Below are 17,088 nucleotides of genomic sequence, written 5' to 3'. Positions count from 1 at the left end.
CTCCGCATGGGGGAAGGGGCTGTGGGACCAGCGGCTTCCCCTCCGGCGGGGGTGGGGGTGGGTTCCCTGAGGCCCTGCCCACTTCGTGACATGCCCGAGGTGTCCGGTGACCAAGACACTCTTAGCAGGGTGCAGGGTGCGGCTCAGGGCGTGGTCAGCGGGGGCTACTTAGGGCGGCCAGTGCGGGGGGACGGCGCGGAAGCTAGTTTCCAGGCTGCCAGGCACTCAGCGAGGGTCATGGCGTGGATTCTGGACTGCCTGTTTGCTTCGGCCTTTGAGCCCCGCCCCCGCCGTGGTGAGTTGGGACCACCGAGTAGGGAGGGCTGGAGTGCTTGGCCGGGCGCGGCTTGGGGCTGCAGCCCCAGCTGGGAGCCCTGGGGATTGGCTGGCCGCCCCCTTGCCTCCCTTCCCCCTGGCTTTTAGCTAATTGTTCCTGGCTCAAGGGACTGCCCCGTCGAGGCCGGGCATAAATCACCAGCTTTGCCCGGAATACCCAGCAATCGCGCTAATGGCTCGGCGGGACAGGGGGCGAGCATGGGGGCGGAGCCTTTGGCTCAGCCTTCCTCTGGGACAGAGGGAGAGATCTTTGAGGCCAGACCTGCAGGAGCGCCTTCCGCAACCCAAGGGCCCTAAAGGCCCAAGGATGAACGTCCCTGGCAGGGCACACAGGACCCAGGGGACCGTAAGATGAGGAGGAGGGCTTTTGCCTTGAAGCTTGTCCCCCTTGTCCCATTCTCAACTACAGAATATCAACATGGGCCACTTAGAGTCATGGAATTCAATGCCTTCAAGAGATGGTGACATTGAAGCCCAGAGATTGGAAAGGCCCGCTCAAGGTCATACAAGGAGTTGTCAGCAAATCAGGTCTACTGAAGTTCTGCCAGCTGCCCACTGCTCCAAAATGCCCAATGATGCAGGCATAGGGTCTTTAGTCTGGTCCTTCCTTGAGTATTTGAGATTAATTCTTGGTTCCCTTATCCCTGCGGAGTTGAGTATATAGATGTGCAAAGATCACAGCACTAGTACAATATGTGGGTGGCATTTCACCCATTTCCTGGCACTACTTCTATAAAGTATATTTTGGAAACCGATTATTTTTCCTCCTTACAGTTTCAGGAGACTGATATTTTCCTTTTGAGATTTCTCAGGACCCCCCCCACACACTGTCCTTCACTCCCCATTCTAGGCCCCACCCCCTCCAGGCTGCCACCTGCCCCCACTGCCACCTGTTTTTCCATAGTCTCCACCTCCAAAATCTATATTGGTGATAGTGCGTCATTGGTCACCAGCCATAAACCAAACCTGGGGTTGTCTCCTCTTTCCTCAGCCCCATTACAGGCAGGGAGGGGAGGCAGGGAGAAGAGGGACTTCAGCAACTTAATTCAGCCCTAGTACCCTACTGAGAACCATCCCAGGAGCCTGACCTACTACTAAGGGACTGCAGCATGCTTAGCAAGTACAGTTGCTGACAGGCCCCAAGGTCTCTGAGAAGGAAAAAGATCCACATACACACAGTTTAAGTTTTGTTCTGTATCCTTTTTTTAAATGTGATCCTGGTGAGTGGAAAAAAAGGGGAGGGGGTTATAGGATACCTTTTAAGACATTATGGCTCAAACATGCAACCCTCAAAAAGGGAGTAGGGGGAACCATTACACGCCTGCTTGGCCTAGTAGGCTGTCAAGTAACTCCAATGAGATCAAGGATATGAAGCATTCTTTATGAATAACCCCACCAGGAGAGGTTCAGTATCACACTAGGAAGTCCTTCCCCATCAAAACACAGCCATGTGTATTAGAATTAGAAGACTTTTCCTTAAACTGAACCCAAATCTATGTCCTTGTCCTGGAGCTGACCTTCATTATCTTCCCAAGGGAACAGTGCCAGCCCTCCCCATTCCCCCAGAATCCTCCTTCTCCCCTGTTCTTATTCAGGCCAAATCTCCCCAGTTCCTTATTGTGTTTAACATGTGACATGGCTGCAAGGCTCCTATCCGTATCTGACTGCTCTTCTTTGAACGTGCTCCAAGTTGAAACTACCCAGTGACCTGGCCAAAAGAGGAGTTCCAGCTGTGCCTCTGTAAATATAGTCCTGGATGGCTGACTTTCCCTCTTTTGGAAGCCCACGTCACACTCATGTTACACAGATACAGAGCCATTAATACACACATATATACACATTCCCACACATGCCTATATGCAAAGGCACAAATGAGCACATGCACACACACACTTGATATGTATCACATACTTTTAGCACACGACACAATTTACCCATTTGGCACATGCATACACCGCACCCAAATCCCATGTACATGCCACACAGTTCACACAGTTTAATTATATTGGAAGTATTTTCAACTGAAGCTACTCCTTTCTTTTATTTTTTAAGTAAACCCAAGTTCTCTTCAGTTGTCATTCTGTATTTAGTTGGCGTTTGGACCCAAACACAAGACCTTATATTTCTATTTCATTTCCAGTCTGATGAGACCTATCCCCCCACATATATCAGTGGCACACCACTGCCGATACTAGCTCTTTTACTCATACAATAGCAGCTAATATATGATTCTAGGCCTTAGGATCATTCCTTCCCATGTATGATCTCAAGTCACACAACATCATTTTGAAATAATTAGTCTTTTGGCACAGTTTTTTTTTTTAACCAGGTAAGAACACATTCATTGTACTCCCCCTGATAAATACTGTGCAACATGAAATAATAACTTTATGAGCAATTATTGATATTCTTTAGGGTTATAATTGCCATTGGTACCTCTCTTCGAATGCCTTCTAGAAATCCTCAGAAGTCAGAGGTGGGGAGAAGTAGCTGGCTGCTAACTGGAAAGAGTGGAAGAGGTATTCTAAATCTTCTATTACTGACCCACCCCCCTTCCTTGGAGATGGTTCATATGTCAGAGCAATCTTTTGAGGGTGACAATGGGCAATGGATGAACATATGAAAACATTTGGTAGAGGCATCATTGAACCCTGGGAAGAATGGAGGCCCAAAACGGTCTTCTTTCTTAGGGAAAGGGACAGCACAATGGACCCACTTGAAAATTCTCTCCCCAATTCACTCTTGGCATTGGATTTGGCCTCAGACAACTGGACTTCTGTAAAGCAGCCAAAACTCTAAAGCTGAAGAGACCCATGAGCCCACTTTACATACAAATTTGATCTTTTCTTGGAGATGGGATCTAATCGATTTGCTGAGGCCAGGTCTGGTTGAGCTGCAACAGGATTATTTTCCAGAGCTGAAGCGAGTTTGCCAATGAGACACTCCACTCACTTGTTATGGTATCAGATAAGCAGCCCCATTCACCAATGGCAGGACTTCCCAAAGTTCTTTTGTAAATCACTTCTTTGCACCTCAACAAAACATTTTGTCATAGGGGGGAAAAAGTGACACTGTAAAGTTTAAGTTTATAGGTTAGCTCACACTTTACCCACCATGAGGATAAAATACAGAATCTGTGTGATGAAAACTGGCAAAAAATAGTACTCTTTCAAATGTACTATTAAGAGCTGATATTCATCACACTAAATATCAAATGATGGAAAGCATATTGGGCATTGACAGAGCAGGACACCAGGTCCTGGAAGGTGTTTATGGCAACATCATTCCTTTTTTCACACTTATCTACTAAGACAACCTCAATGTCCAACAATAATGGAATAGATAAATAAACTATATGACATATCTACAACTATAAGATTATGTTTATGAGAATTAGGTAGCAACATGGAAAATGGTATGATTATAACTGTCAAATATGCTTTTCTGAAACATGAAGAAATTTCAGCAACAAGGTAAATAGAGTAAGAGATTCTGTTAAGTTGGTGGAACAATAGTGATTTTTTTCCCCGTTTCTTAAATTCTCTATCAGGTTTGTTCTTAAATCACTCTAATAATTATACAAGCTTTAAAAAAATCTGTTTGAAGGCCTATGATATGCAAACAGTCCATGCAATAATCTAGAATCCCACTGTGTACAATTTAATATACAGGATTTTTTCTTCAAATTGTAGATTAAATGCATTGGCTAGATTAGGTCAGCCATGTGTGATCTTCCCAATGATCATAAAGTGTTCCCTAACACTAGGCAGGAAGAAGAAGATGGGTTTGAATCACAGGCCTTAATTTATAGTGTTGCTATGAACAAGTTATTCAACTTCTCTTCAAATGATTTAATAATGCTGACATTTCCAGACTATAAACATTATTATTATTAGTGATAACATTATATTAAGTGCATTCAATAGCTCAGGTATCAAAAGATGCATCTTATTCCTTCTCCAAGTATTTACTATGAATCAGTCACTTTACATAAAAAACCTCATTTACCTTACCTTTTGTAACAACTCTCTGGTATTATTATCTTTATTTTATAGACAAAGCTGAGAGGTTTAGTAACTTTCTCACTGCCACACAGTGACTGAGCAAGGATTACAACTTCTTTGCTCTGATTTCAAAGCTTGAGTGAGATTAAAATAGATAACACTTCCAAAGCTCCTAACACTATGCTGATATGCAGTAAAAATTTAGTAGGTGGTCAATCTGATGTTGATGGTGTTCCCTTGCCCAGAATCCAATTTTGGTTTTTAGCACTATTTGATTACTTATAGATTCCTTTCTATGAAAAGGTGCACATTTAAACTGGAAGATACAATGCAGATACCACACATGTCCTCATCACTGAGGCTCTGAGTCACTAGGAAGTGATTTCTGTTTCCTTCTGGCAGTATCATTTGTTCTCACATGTATCAGCAGAAGTAGGTAGATGGCATGTTTAATGAGCCTTGGCAGCTACTGTCACATCTCAGATACACCTCTTGAAATCCATACAGCTTCCTCAAGATGGGAACCCAACACCCAGCAACCAGTAGGTTCTTGTGCTCAGGGAAGCTTCTTAAATGGCCGGGGCCTATCCTTAACCCCTACTCCTACTATTACTTGTGTGTTATAGCTGACCCTTAATTGCTACTCCTCCTTCTTCCCTCCTCAAAGTGGAGGCTACAGGACTTCCTCAGAAGCAGATATGGGTAGGAGCTGGAGAAGTTTTTCTAAATTCCTACATCCTCAGAAGGACTCGAGAATAGATTAACTTGCATGGTGGAGTCAATGGTCAGTGAGGGGTAGTATGCAGGATGAAAAAGAGGGGTGAAGGAGAAGGAGGAGTTGAAAGCATCTTCCATATTCTTGAAACACCTGAAGCCCATCCTCTCAAAGCTTTTTCTGCCACGAAGCTCAATACTTCTCTAGTCTGCAAACTTTTCTTTTTCTTTCTTTTTTTCTTTATTTATTGTCTAAAGTTTTACATATGTCTCCCTTTCCCCCTGCTTCCCCTTTCCCCCCCATTCCCACCTGGGCAAGCCTCAACCGCCCCAGTGTCTGTGTCCATTGGGTATGCTAATATTCATGCATACAAGTCCTTTGGTTGCTCTCTAACCCACCCTCTCCCCTGCCATTTGTCTGGATCTATTCTTATTCATCAAATTATGTTGATCATTATATCCCACATGAGTGAAATCATGTGATATTTATCTTTCTCCGACTGGCTTATTTCGCTTAGCATAATGCTTGATGAAACTGGAGAGCATGTCTGTAACATTTTTATCCCTCCTTAGAATTATATCCACCCCTACCCTCAACTTCTTAAACTCCACCCCCACTCCCTTCTTAAATGCAGCTTTAGCTTTAGCTGTAGTGACCTGTTTTTCTCTCCAGAGGGAGGCAACAGCATTAGGGAAGAAAGGGCACAGATTAGGGTCTTCTCTCACTTTACCATTTTTGTAAAGGGTAGGTTTTATTTTCCTCTAACTGAAAACAGATGAATAACAACTAATTGGAGCTGTATGTAAGGTGCTGCAAAGTATATCTCAGAGAAACATCATCTTTTCCCTCATTGTCCCATCTACCCACCAAACTTGGTGACTGCTAGAAAAAGGGTTGCCTTGGGAGCACTTCTTAATTTCTAGAGTAGAGGTGAGAAAAACAAAACGAGTTGTGGGGCAGTTCAGCCAGGATATATTCATGCATTATTCTCTTGAACACAATGGTAGATATTGAAGAGATAGGGTTGGGGCTGGGTTTGCAGCGAGGATTGGGAATTGGGGTGGGGGGAAGTCTAGAAGGTAGTTTGAAACTTTCCTGTCTGGAGTATTACACCTGAAACCTGGCTCTCATTAACACTGCCAGGAGAAACTGCAGAGTGAGAACTGGACTTAGGGTCCAATTCTTCCGGGGCTGCATTAGGCTGATCAAAACATCATCCTAAAAGAAGAGGGGCTATTTCAAGAGTGTCAGACAAACCAGTAATGAGGAAAATCAGCAACTCAATCTGTTGGTTTTAACCCCTGAACACCTTGGTTGAGAAACTCTAGGCTATATGAGAAGGGGTGGGGGAGGGAGAGTAAAGTGAGGGAGGGAATTAGCTAACCTTTTCGTGAGCATTTGCTATACATATTAACCATTAGGCTTCTGCTTTCCATATTTTACCTCCTTCAGTCATCTGAGCATTTCTAAGGCAGATGTTAGCATCTCCAATTTACAGATGAGAAAGCTGAGGTTCAGAGAGATGATGTAACCTTCCCAAGATCACCTAGCAAGTAAGTAATGGAGCTGGGATAAAAATTCAAAGCTGTCTCACTCTAAAGCTCCTCTGCTCCCATGCAAAAGATGAAGGTCCTGACCTTTAAAGGGTTTTACTCTCTTGGGGAAACCAAGATCTCCTTTAATAAAATTCACACTTTGGTGCCCTGTTCCTATAGGTCTTTGTTTTTAGGGTGAAAATCTTTTTTTACATTTGGCAGTAATGTGGGTTATTAAAGCATTTTTTCCACTTTAAAATTCTCCATATAATCCTCATGTTATGGGCTTTAAAGAGAGACACCTATAGTGGAGATTTTAAACTCCAAAGAAAAATGTGTGTGTGTGTAAGTGTTGACAGGGGTCCTGGTAGCCCTCTCCTATCCCACCATTTATATGGGTTTTGAGGGAGGAGTAAGGATAACCTTCCATTATACTAATCTAGAGCCTCTGGTTCAGGACTGCATTTTTGGAGCCACAGCCCTTGAGCTTTTGGCTTCTTCAAAGTTGAAGTTTGTTCCCCATTTTACAGGTAGGAGCACTGAGCTGGAGTAAATCAGAATCATCATAAATCCAGGTGGGACTTATGGGTGGGACTAAACAACAGGATTTAGATGGTGGTCCAGTGGTGTGGGGGTGAGGAGTGGGAGGCAGAGAGAGAACCTTCAAAGTGGGAGAGGAGGTCTCACAGAGACTGTGAGGGAGTGGAAGTGAAGCTAGTATATTTAGAAGAGAGTGAGAAGGTGTCAGTGAGTCACGTGCAGCACCCTCCAGCAAGGAAGCCAAGTTCCTGAGACCAAATCCTTGGAGACACCAAAGTTTGCATGAATTCTTTGCAGGAATTTACCAAGGGGCTTCAGCTAGTCTGTGCCCTGGGTGGCTTTAGACTGGCTTCTCTAGCCTTTTTCTTTTCTTTTTCAAAAGGAGACTTGCTGGCTACATAGTAGTTTAGAAAGTGTTTTTCCTTCCCACCCAGGATGAGATGCTGACCTAGGCCCAGCTAGGGGGAAAGCTTTATGGATGTTCCAGCTGCTTCTACTCCGCACACCAGGCTCATTTGTGCCAGTTGAAAGGGCACAATAATAACAGTAGCAATTTAAATCGTGCTTCTCACTTCCCCCATGAAAAGTGGTGAGGTGACTCACCGCTGTTGAATGGTCTCTCTTGATCCACCTCCTGACCTCTTCACTGGAGTCTAGGCTTGTTCCCTGGGAGCTGAGCTGGAAGTCAGAGTTTCCAGCGGCCCTATAGCTGTGACTGAGTCTGAACCCCCAAATAAATGTGGTCCCCAAAATGCTATGTATTATTTTAATTTGGATTTCTCAGATGAGGCTGCTTAGAAGGCATCAGAGCAGCATGATCCCCATTAGACAAGCACAGTGCTCCCCTCAATCATGAATAATAAACAATGGGGCCCATTCAGTATTCTTTTCTTAAGAGGTCTCTGCTTGATTTTCCTGTGTGACATTTGAATTGGAGATGACTGATCTGCTTGAAATTTACCAATTTCTAGTGGTAATACTATAAAGAAAGGTCTGGGGGAGCTGTGAAATCATTCCCTTACTCTATCCTAACTCTGTCACCCCCATTACCCTCCATACCCAGTTCTCTTGACCCTGTGGCTAGAAAATGCTCATTCTCTGTTTTCTTTCAGCACCAGCCTAAGAAGAGCTCCCAGAACTGGAGCTGGTGAGGTGCTTATGAGCCTAGGGTAATTACAGATTTTGAGGTGTCAACAAAGCAAGTGATTAGGTGACAAAGGTATCAGCTGTCTGAGAGACAAAGAAAGAAATTATGCTGAGCACTCTTGGAGCTGTCAGTAAACTTAAAATAAATATTTGTTGGGAAGTGATACTGTTTCATAGGGAATTCAATGCCTAGAAGGAATCAGGGGACTCTTGGTGAGGCTGCCTGGTACAGAAGAAAGTTTTAGAGAGCATGGCAGACCTGGGTCCAAATACTAGCTCTGCCTCATACTGGCTGTGTGACCTTGAGGAAGTTTCTTAACTACTCTGAGTTTGATATGTGATGTGTAAAATAGAGATAATCACTGCTCTATCTACCTCATAGGGTCATTGTGAGGTCTCAAGGTGATTATGTATATAAGAGCAACTTAGCACAGTGCCTGGTACACAGTAAGTGCTTAATCAATGGCAACATTATTATTAGGATCACTATTACTTTTCTTACTGTATACCAGGCATTCTCTACAGGACCTCAGAGTTTAAAAGGAGAGACAAATAATTGCAGTTATGTATGATCATATTATGAGAAATATGAAGAGTGTAAACTATGTTGGCTCAAAGGAGAGAGTCCTCAATTGGGAGGGGGAGGTATAGTAAAGTAGAGAAAGTTTTGTGAGTCTTGAGTTAGGTCGGGAGGCCCAGGGGTTGGGGGGAGGGATTCCAGGCAATTGGATCTGCCCACACCAAACCAAGGAGGTGTGAAACAGTAAGGCCCAAGAGAAAATAGTTGAGCACAACCTGAGATCTCCTGGGGTGGGGGAAGTGACAAAGAATCTTTCCAGTTTACTCCCACCAGCCCCTGCCCCCCGCCCTAGTCTTCCTACCTGGCCAATCACTTGCAGCACCCTCCTCTTCTTTCTTCCAAGCAGCCAGGTAAGCACACACCTTGTCCCAGCGGGCCGCACTCAGCGATGGGGTGGGCGGGGTCTGGGGGCATGCTCAGACCCGGTAGATCTAGCGGGCAGATCCAGACTGCAGGCGACCCTGCCCTGGTCGCGGGCCCCTACTTCCTTCCTCCTGCCAATCCCGGCGCAACGCCCCCAACCCAAATTAAAAACAAACAAAAAACACACCAAAAATCCACCAGGCACATGGTCACCTGGGTTCTTTAGATGACCCTAGTGCTTTCACACACCACTCGCACACTCACGCGGCAACTCTCCCCCACAAGACACACAGTTCCCAGCTCTCCAGTGAAGCATATACACTGCCCACATGCATCCCCACCATACACATGAACACATCACACCCAAAGATACATACATATTGCACCATCAAATACATAAACCTTTGAACACACACACCTTAAGTAGGCTGACATATAAAAGCACCTTACTCATGAACACACACACACATACACACACACACACACACTACACACCACAGCAAACACCACCCATAAATCTACATTGACACAACACATCTAAGAGTAAGCACACACACCACAGTACGACCACCACCCCTTGCAGAAACATACCTTAAACACACCCACATCCAGACCACACCCACATAATCACACTATAATCGGACAAAAACAAAACCTGCAAGCATGCACACACAAACACCACACTAGCACATGCTCCATGTCCAAGCATAAACCAAATACACTCCAAATCAAGTGCTCGGATTAAAACATGCACCGCACACACCCCCCACACCCAGCCACACACCGAATGAACATACAGAAGTACCGCACTCGCGCGCGCGCGCAAACACGCTAACATGCATACATACATACACACAGCCCGCCCCCTCCTTCCCTTCTGGCGGAAGAGAAGGGGGCGAGGAGGGGAGGAGGGGAAGGAAGGTAGGGGGATGGGCGGGCGAGGAAGTGCTGGCAGAGATGCTCTTTTCCCTTTGACCTGGGGTTTGCCTGTTCCCCATTCCCAAGCCAGTGGGGTGAGTTGGGTCCAAGCAGGGTTCAGTGGGAACCCAGGAAAACTGGGAAGCACTGGGAATCAGCCGGTGGGCGACTGGCGCGAAAGCTCCGCAGGGACCCTGATTGAGCGTACAGTAGACCCCGCCAGAGGCTCCTCCTCCATGCACCCTCCCCAAACCCTTTACTGCCGCGACCTCTGCTCCCACCCTCGGGGGTGGGGAGGTGGGGGTTGCTTCTCCCCCCCCCCACCCGAGAGATTGAGCAATTGTTATGGGTGGATGACTGGTTTCAACAAGGAGTTTAGATCTGCAGACAAGCTTTTTTTTTTTTTCTTTTCCGAAAACTGTTCTAATCTAGCTTGAAGATTCTTAATGGAGAGCTCACTATCTTGCAAAGCAATTAATTTTCTACATAAAAGGCAATGGCTGTGAGAAATCACTGACACCGTGCTGGACACATAGTAGGGAGTTATAAACGTTCCTCCCTCCAGCTTATGTCACCAATTCTGTCAGGGTTTTCTGCAGCCCAGAACCAGCCCCAGACAGCTTTTGAATAGTGGGTGAGCTTTTTTTGCCTAACACACAAGCCCTCAGGACAGAGATCTTGGTCAGGGAGCCACCGGCAGTAGGGGGCGGTAAAGTCACCAAAGGTGTTTTGCACTTTTGGCGGTGTAGCACCCTCAGGGAAACTCTGAGGTACCCGCCCACTGCAGCGGGCTAGAGGGTCACTCCAGAATTCTCCGCAGCCAGATGACCATCTGGTTCCTTTTCTTTTCTGGCCTCTTTTCTGTTGAGATGCACAGCGGGTGAAGGAGAGGTGGAGGAAGAGAACCCCCGCCCGCTTCGTCGCCTTGCAGTGCAAAGGGCACAGGCTTCGGAGATGTTTTAGGTTCAAATCCCATCTATGCCACCTCAAGGCTGACTACCTTAGCAAGTCACTGGCTTAGATCGTGAAGTGGTTGTGAACTTTAAAGGAGGAAGCATGTAAAGTGCGTCTCAGTTAAGATCCCAAAGATTTTTATTCCCCTTTCCTCTCCATCACCTTTACCAAAGATAATGATCGCATCTTGGAGAAGGAGGGATCAGAGGCTAAGATGGAGATGCCCCTCAGCCCAGAAAGGCAGCAGATGGACAGGGGTTCATTTAGCATTCAATATCCTGCTGTATTTAAGGGAAGTGCCTGCACCAGTGATTTTAGCGATGGCATTCATTAGCCACAAGAAATTCCAGGTCACAACCTAGTCCTTGGGATTGCAGTGAGGACATTCTTCCCATCACTTCTACCCCACTCAGGGACTTTCTAACTCTCTCCCCCTGAATTCTTCTCTCCCTTTCCAAGTTTCCCATGTTATTTTTTAAATATTTGTAGTGAATACACATTGGGTGTCAGGGATATCTCCTCTTACTTATGTCTCCCTAATGTCTAACATAGTGCCCAACACAGCACAGGCTGTGTACATGAGGCAAAGCAATGCCCTGGGTGAAATCCCTTGGAAACACTGAGACCTGAGGGCACAGAAGAGTTATTATTATACGGAATCTATAAAGAGGTCTCCCCTAGGTACTATGAGACTGGAGGGTAGTGGTTTTTGGATAGGGAACTGTTCCATTGCTTCTCAAAACTCTCAAGCTCTAAGCCTGCCTGGAAGGGCGTTGTCTCACTGCAGCTGAGGCTTCTGCAGTCAATTAAGAAGAAAGCCGCTTTCCTGGAGGGCAGAGACCCTGGCCAGCTAGAGGGTGAGTCACTGTCTCATAGCTGGGCAGCAGAGATTGCACTAAAGTGGCAATGAATCAGTCCAAGATGGCATGGGGAGATTACCTGAGTGATGATGAGAAAGGGGATGAGGCAGAAGCCTGAGCCCTTGAGACTGGGACTGTGATAGAGTGTCTATATAAATCTGCATAGAGTCAGCTAACACTCCTCCCCACTTCCACCCCCACGAAGTCTAGAAAGATAGCCCTGACAGCCTTCTTAGCAGAGGAAGTAGAGTGGAAAGCACCCTTCCTGGGGGGATGTTTGGAAGACCTGGGTTCCAATGCTGATTCTGCTACTTGCTGTGTGACCTTGGCAAGTCATTTTCCTTCCTGTATACAACAATAAAGGGAAGATAAGGGAGAAAGGGGCTCTGTGCCAGGCCTTGTGCTAACTATTTTGCCATGCTTTCAAAAATAAATATTTTTTAAAAATAAATACTTTACCAATGCTATTCCACACACTCTTCCTCACACTGCTATGGGATGAGCATGTATCTCCCTATTTCGAAGCTGAGGAAACAGGTTGAGTGATATTCAGTCATCCACCTTTTCTCTAATATATCATGCAGTCGTTTTGCATTTATTTTACCAAGGCAATCACTGTAACCCAAGCCAACAACCTGCCAGTCCTCTGCCTATTGGCTCCCTATGCACTCAGGTTTACATCATGTCTCCCAACTGCCCCCAAAGCCAACTCATGTTGCTTTTCCAGCAAGGTAGCTGGCTACCTGGTTGGGTTTCTGTTTTCATCTTCCATGATGCCCACCCAACCCCAACTCAAATCTTTCCCTGGTATATCAGTCTAAAATCCCACATTAGAAAACAAGCATCACCAGAAAGATGCACCCCAATATTAATGCCTTATCACAAGGGTGAGAGAACTGGCTGCAGGATGCTGTAGTGAGGAAGGGGAGCAGAGCTGCCAGGACCAGAAGGAGGAGTTTCAGAAAAACCCAGTGGGAGAGGGGGAGAGAATGAATGCCAGGGACAAATTGGACTGGCTTCAAACTGCCACTTTCTCCCTTTTCCCCCTTTCTATCATTTGGTGCTCTAAAGTATGTGAAGGGGCAGCACCAGCCCATTTTCAGTAGGAGGAGAGGGAGAGATACTCTCCTTCAATGGGAGGGAAACCCACCCGACCATTCAAATTACATTCCTGTGCTAGGTAAGACTTATCTAATTACTGTGGGTGGGGGTAGAAAAAAGGAGGAAGGAAAGCAAGCATTTTCCTGGTAGTGATGGTGGTAGGTACTTAAAGAGTGCCACCAATGCTGCTGCCAGAGCCAGAAGTTCTTTCCCTTTGCTAGGGGATAAGAGAGACTTGCCATTGAGCTCTGGATCTTACTTCCAATCTAGGTCCCTGAAAGCTGCATTTCTGAGCCTTTAGTGAATAAGTTCATGTCTTTTTGGGCTGCCCCAATACCTATGTATGCCTGGAGTCAGCAGCTCAGTATGTCTCTAACCTTTTCTCTTCCCGTCCTTCCTCTCTTTTTTTGTCTAGGCTCTGCTTCCCTCTCCTTCCCTCTGCCAGGCTCATGCATAATCTCTGACATTCTTAACTATCTTTTCCATTCCTGTCCTTCTGTGTCAATAGCACTCTCCCTTTTTCCACCATTTACTTCACATAGGAGGGGAGAAAATTCAATTGGGAAGGGGTATAGTTGTGTATTTGAAAATTTTCCCTCTTGAGATCTTGCATTTTTAACCCAGTATTGCCTTTGTTGTGTCAGATGAGAATATTTAGTGCTTATGAATAATATTTTTTGTTTGGCTGAATAGTAATCTGTTTATATGATTATTGGGCTGCAGATTAGAAGGCATTTTTGGAAGAGGTATTAGAAAGTAAGATGGTTGGGGCAGGTGTGGGTGGTTTTCTGACTTCTCCAGATGCCAATAAGATAGGAAAAGAACTATGAAGACGATAGGTTTGTGTGTGTGTTATGTGTATGTGGGGACGAGGGGGGGGGGGAAGGGAGAGATTACTGAGACCATTCTCATCCAGATGTATAGAGCACTTTGTGATTAGTTTCTGTTTGCTCTTGCTGCTCATTGAACTTTGAACAAAATGATACTTTTCTCTCTGAGTTTGGAAGAGCTGAGTACCTGGATAAGATGGGAATCAAGGAGCAGGAAGAGTAGGGCAAGGGGTAAAGGGGTTGTTCCTTGTGTGCAAAGGGCCAAAAGGGATGTTCCCTGCCCTCAAATGCCATACAAGTCAGGGAACAAGGGAAGAAATGAAGGGTAGCAAAAAGTGTGTTCAGCTGGGATCCAGAAATGACTGGCCTTCTTTTTGGCTCTGCTACTAATTAGATCTGTGTCCTTTTGTAAGTTTCTTAGTCATCTGCACCTCCAGGTCTGCCTTTCCTTTACCTGTAATGTAAGACTGTATGTCATGGCCAGGGGAGAGGAAAGTCAGAGCACTGAGAGGAAGAGATTCTTGGGCTGAATATTGAAGGAAAGATCAGCTCTGAATAAAGAGAGAGAAGCTTGTGGGGGTACAATGACAAACAGTGGGAGTATCCAAGGGAATTTAGCAAACAGGTATGCGAAAGGCAATGAGTTGGCTGCCATGTGGTAAATTGCAATGAATCAGCCCCTGCCCCTCCAAGGAAAGCTTTACAGAGAACTGGGGAAATCTGAGCAGCAGAGCTAAGCATTATCAGCGCTAGCAACACCAGCAGCTAGTCACAGGACAGACTGTGGCTGCACCGCAGGACTGACCAGCAGTTAATGCCACCACTATTCCCTGGCAGGATTAGGAGAGTCGCCAAGAGATAGTGTAGGGACAGGGCTCTAGGTGCCTGAGTATAGCCTATTGAGGGGCTAGAGTGGGAGGTGAGGGCACTCCAATTGGACTTGAGGAAGGAGGTGGGGGAGAGAGGAAGCTTGAAAGTGCTGAACAAGTTGCCCCGGTTTTTGGGCAGGCAAATGCTTTAATTTTTAAAATTCTCCCCGGGGATAGGCTCGAAGAGTGGTCTTTGGTAGCCATGGGGCTTTACTTACCTTCAGGTTCTATGCTTTCTCAAGCCACTTAGGGGCAGGACATGCATGGCTGAGCCGGGCCAGGGCCACCTCGGCAGCCCAGAGGCAGTCAGGGGCCCATGACTACCCTCCCAGACTGAGGGCTCAAAGTCATCTGCCAGTGGGTTCCTGCCCCTCTCCCCCTCCCCAATCTCTTCCCACTGCCACTAGTCAGGGAGCCCACCCCTGCAGGGCTGTGGGGCTGGGCTGGGGCTCTAATAAGAGGGAGAGGGAGACTTGCTTAAGATCTCCCCCCTCTGGAGCCTTGAAGTCTGTGGAGTAGAGGTAGTGCTTTCTTTCCAGCTGTGGACAGAGTCAGCATGGCTCTGTGTCCTAGAGTGGGCTAAATCCTGTAGAAGAATCAAGGTCTCTGCAGATGTGAGGGCTATGTTTCTACCTTGTTCTTAGATAAGCAGGATAATAATAAATTACCCTGGTTGTGTTCAGAGCTTGGAGATGGTCTCAGACTTGCCCAAGGCCACTCAGCTGCTTAGTAACTAGGCAGGCTACTAGTCTGACTCCTGGTCTAGGGCTTTTTTCACTGCATCATAGCCAAGACAGTGGTCTAATTTTTAAGAGGGATTGGTAGGTAGACAGACAGGTTTTCATGTTTTTAAAAATATGGTTATTTTAATGTAGTTTTAAAATACCGTTCCTATAATGAAAACTACTGGGAAACCATTTCCTGCAGTCCCGATTCCCTCTGACAATCACTCAGATAGGATTTTGGAAAAAAACACACAAAATGGGCAGAAAATTGAATGCTTGTTGGGGAAGATACAATTCGTCAGAGAAGAGAGAAGCAGGTGGGGGTGCGGAAACGAAGATGGAGGAGGAGTAACACTCAGCACAGATTCTGAGAACAACTTTATTCTGAAGGTTTCCTTGACAGGCATCTGTCCAGATGGTTTATGGGAGTGTTCCCATTGATCTTTTCTCTCTCATTCCCACTTAGTAGAAACCCAAGCTGTGGTCTTGGGACGGGGGTGGGGTGGGGGGGGGATGGGGAGAGGGCGGTGGTGGTGGCACAAATGCTTGATAATCCTCCCTTTAATCCAGAGTCTCATTTCCCTTTTTTTCTCTCTGCTATAGTGATTACATTAGAGAGATCTATTCTCTCTCTTTCTCTCTCTCTCTGTAAAAATGCATATGTGAGGGAGCATGAGGATGCATGTGTGCATAGATATCTATCAGACGGAATATGTGTGTCTGAAAGGGAGTGTGACTTAAAGAAGGGGGCTTACAGGACCAAAGGAGTTGAGAGAATGGGGAAAATGAATGAGAGTTTACTGAGTTTATACTGAAAACCTACAACTGAGTAAGGGTCTGCTCAGAACTGGTGGACCTGAGGAAATAGTCAATTCTTAATATTCCTTAAAGGAACAAAGGAGAGAAAATGTATTTAAATTAGTTCAAGGAATGATGATGTTATGCCCATGGGCCATTCTCGACAGTCTTTCAGACTATTGATATTTATGAGACCTTCAAGTAGGTTGTAAAATCCCAAGGGCAGGAACTGGGGCTTTCCACTCCAGATGGCTCCCCCTTTCCTCCACCATGCTTGCATGGATGGCTTGCACACTGTGCTGAGGAAGCCAAAGGTAGGGACTAAATCTCTTTTGTGAGCCTGTTAACTTTTTTCTAAATTCCACAGTCTATACTAATTCCCCTACCCCCACAGTTAGGTGACTTGCATATCTGATTATGAAACAGTTCAAGTCATCCTGATGATAGGATATAAGTACCCATTCTTGCATTCGAAAGATGGTGCAAGGGCGTTTTTCAATGGAGGCACTATCTGCCTCATTCGAGATAATAGCACTTTTCCTCAGTCTTCCTCTCAAATTTGACTCTCAGGTATTTTGGAGAGCAATTCCTCACCTTGCTACACTTTGGAGGATTCTTTAATTCAACTCTATCTTTTATTTAGTCTTTATCACAGCCATACCTAATAGGTATCATGATTCTTATTTTGTAAGGTAGTGGAAATGAGACTCAGAAAAGTGAGATAATTAATTTCTCTAAGTCACTTGGTTGGTGAGTGTGAACTTACATGTGGTGAAGCTGGGATTTGAACCCAAGTTCTAGTCCATACCTCAGG

At 45.6% G+C, this 17,088-nt stretch overlaps 1 protein-coding gene across 1 annotated transcript in view; it reads left to right on the top strand.

Annotated features, from left to right (window-relative positions):
- Nucleotides 1-237: 237 nt before the first annotated feature.
- ARHGAP36 (Rho GTPase activating protein 36) overlaps nucleotides 238-17,088 on the top strand; it is a gene marked incomplete at its 5' end in the record, with an annotated part of 31,456 nt that continues 14,605 nt past the window's right edge. Inside the window, one exon of the mRNA XM_079765786.1 lies at nucleotides 238-295. Within this exon, the coding sequence (XP_079621912.1) occupies nucleotides 238-295 (58 nt within the window). The remainder of the gene's footprint in view (nucleotides 296-17,088) is intronic.

This window comes from Cnephaeus nilssonii (genome assembly GCF_951640355.1).
Source record: "Cnephaeus nilssonii genome assembly, chromosome: X".
Classification (NCBI taxonomy): Eukaryota; Metazoa; Chordata; class Mammalia; order Chiroptera; family Vespertilionidae; genus Cnephaeus; species Cnephaeus nilssonii.
Note: the sequence above shows the minus strand (reverse complement) of the source record. Positions and strands in the feature narration are given on the sequence as shown.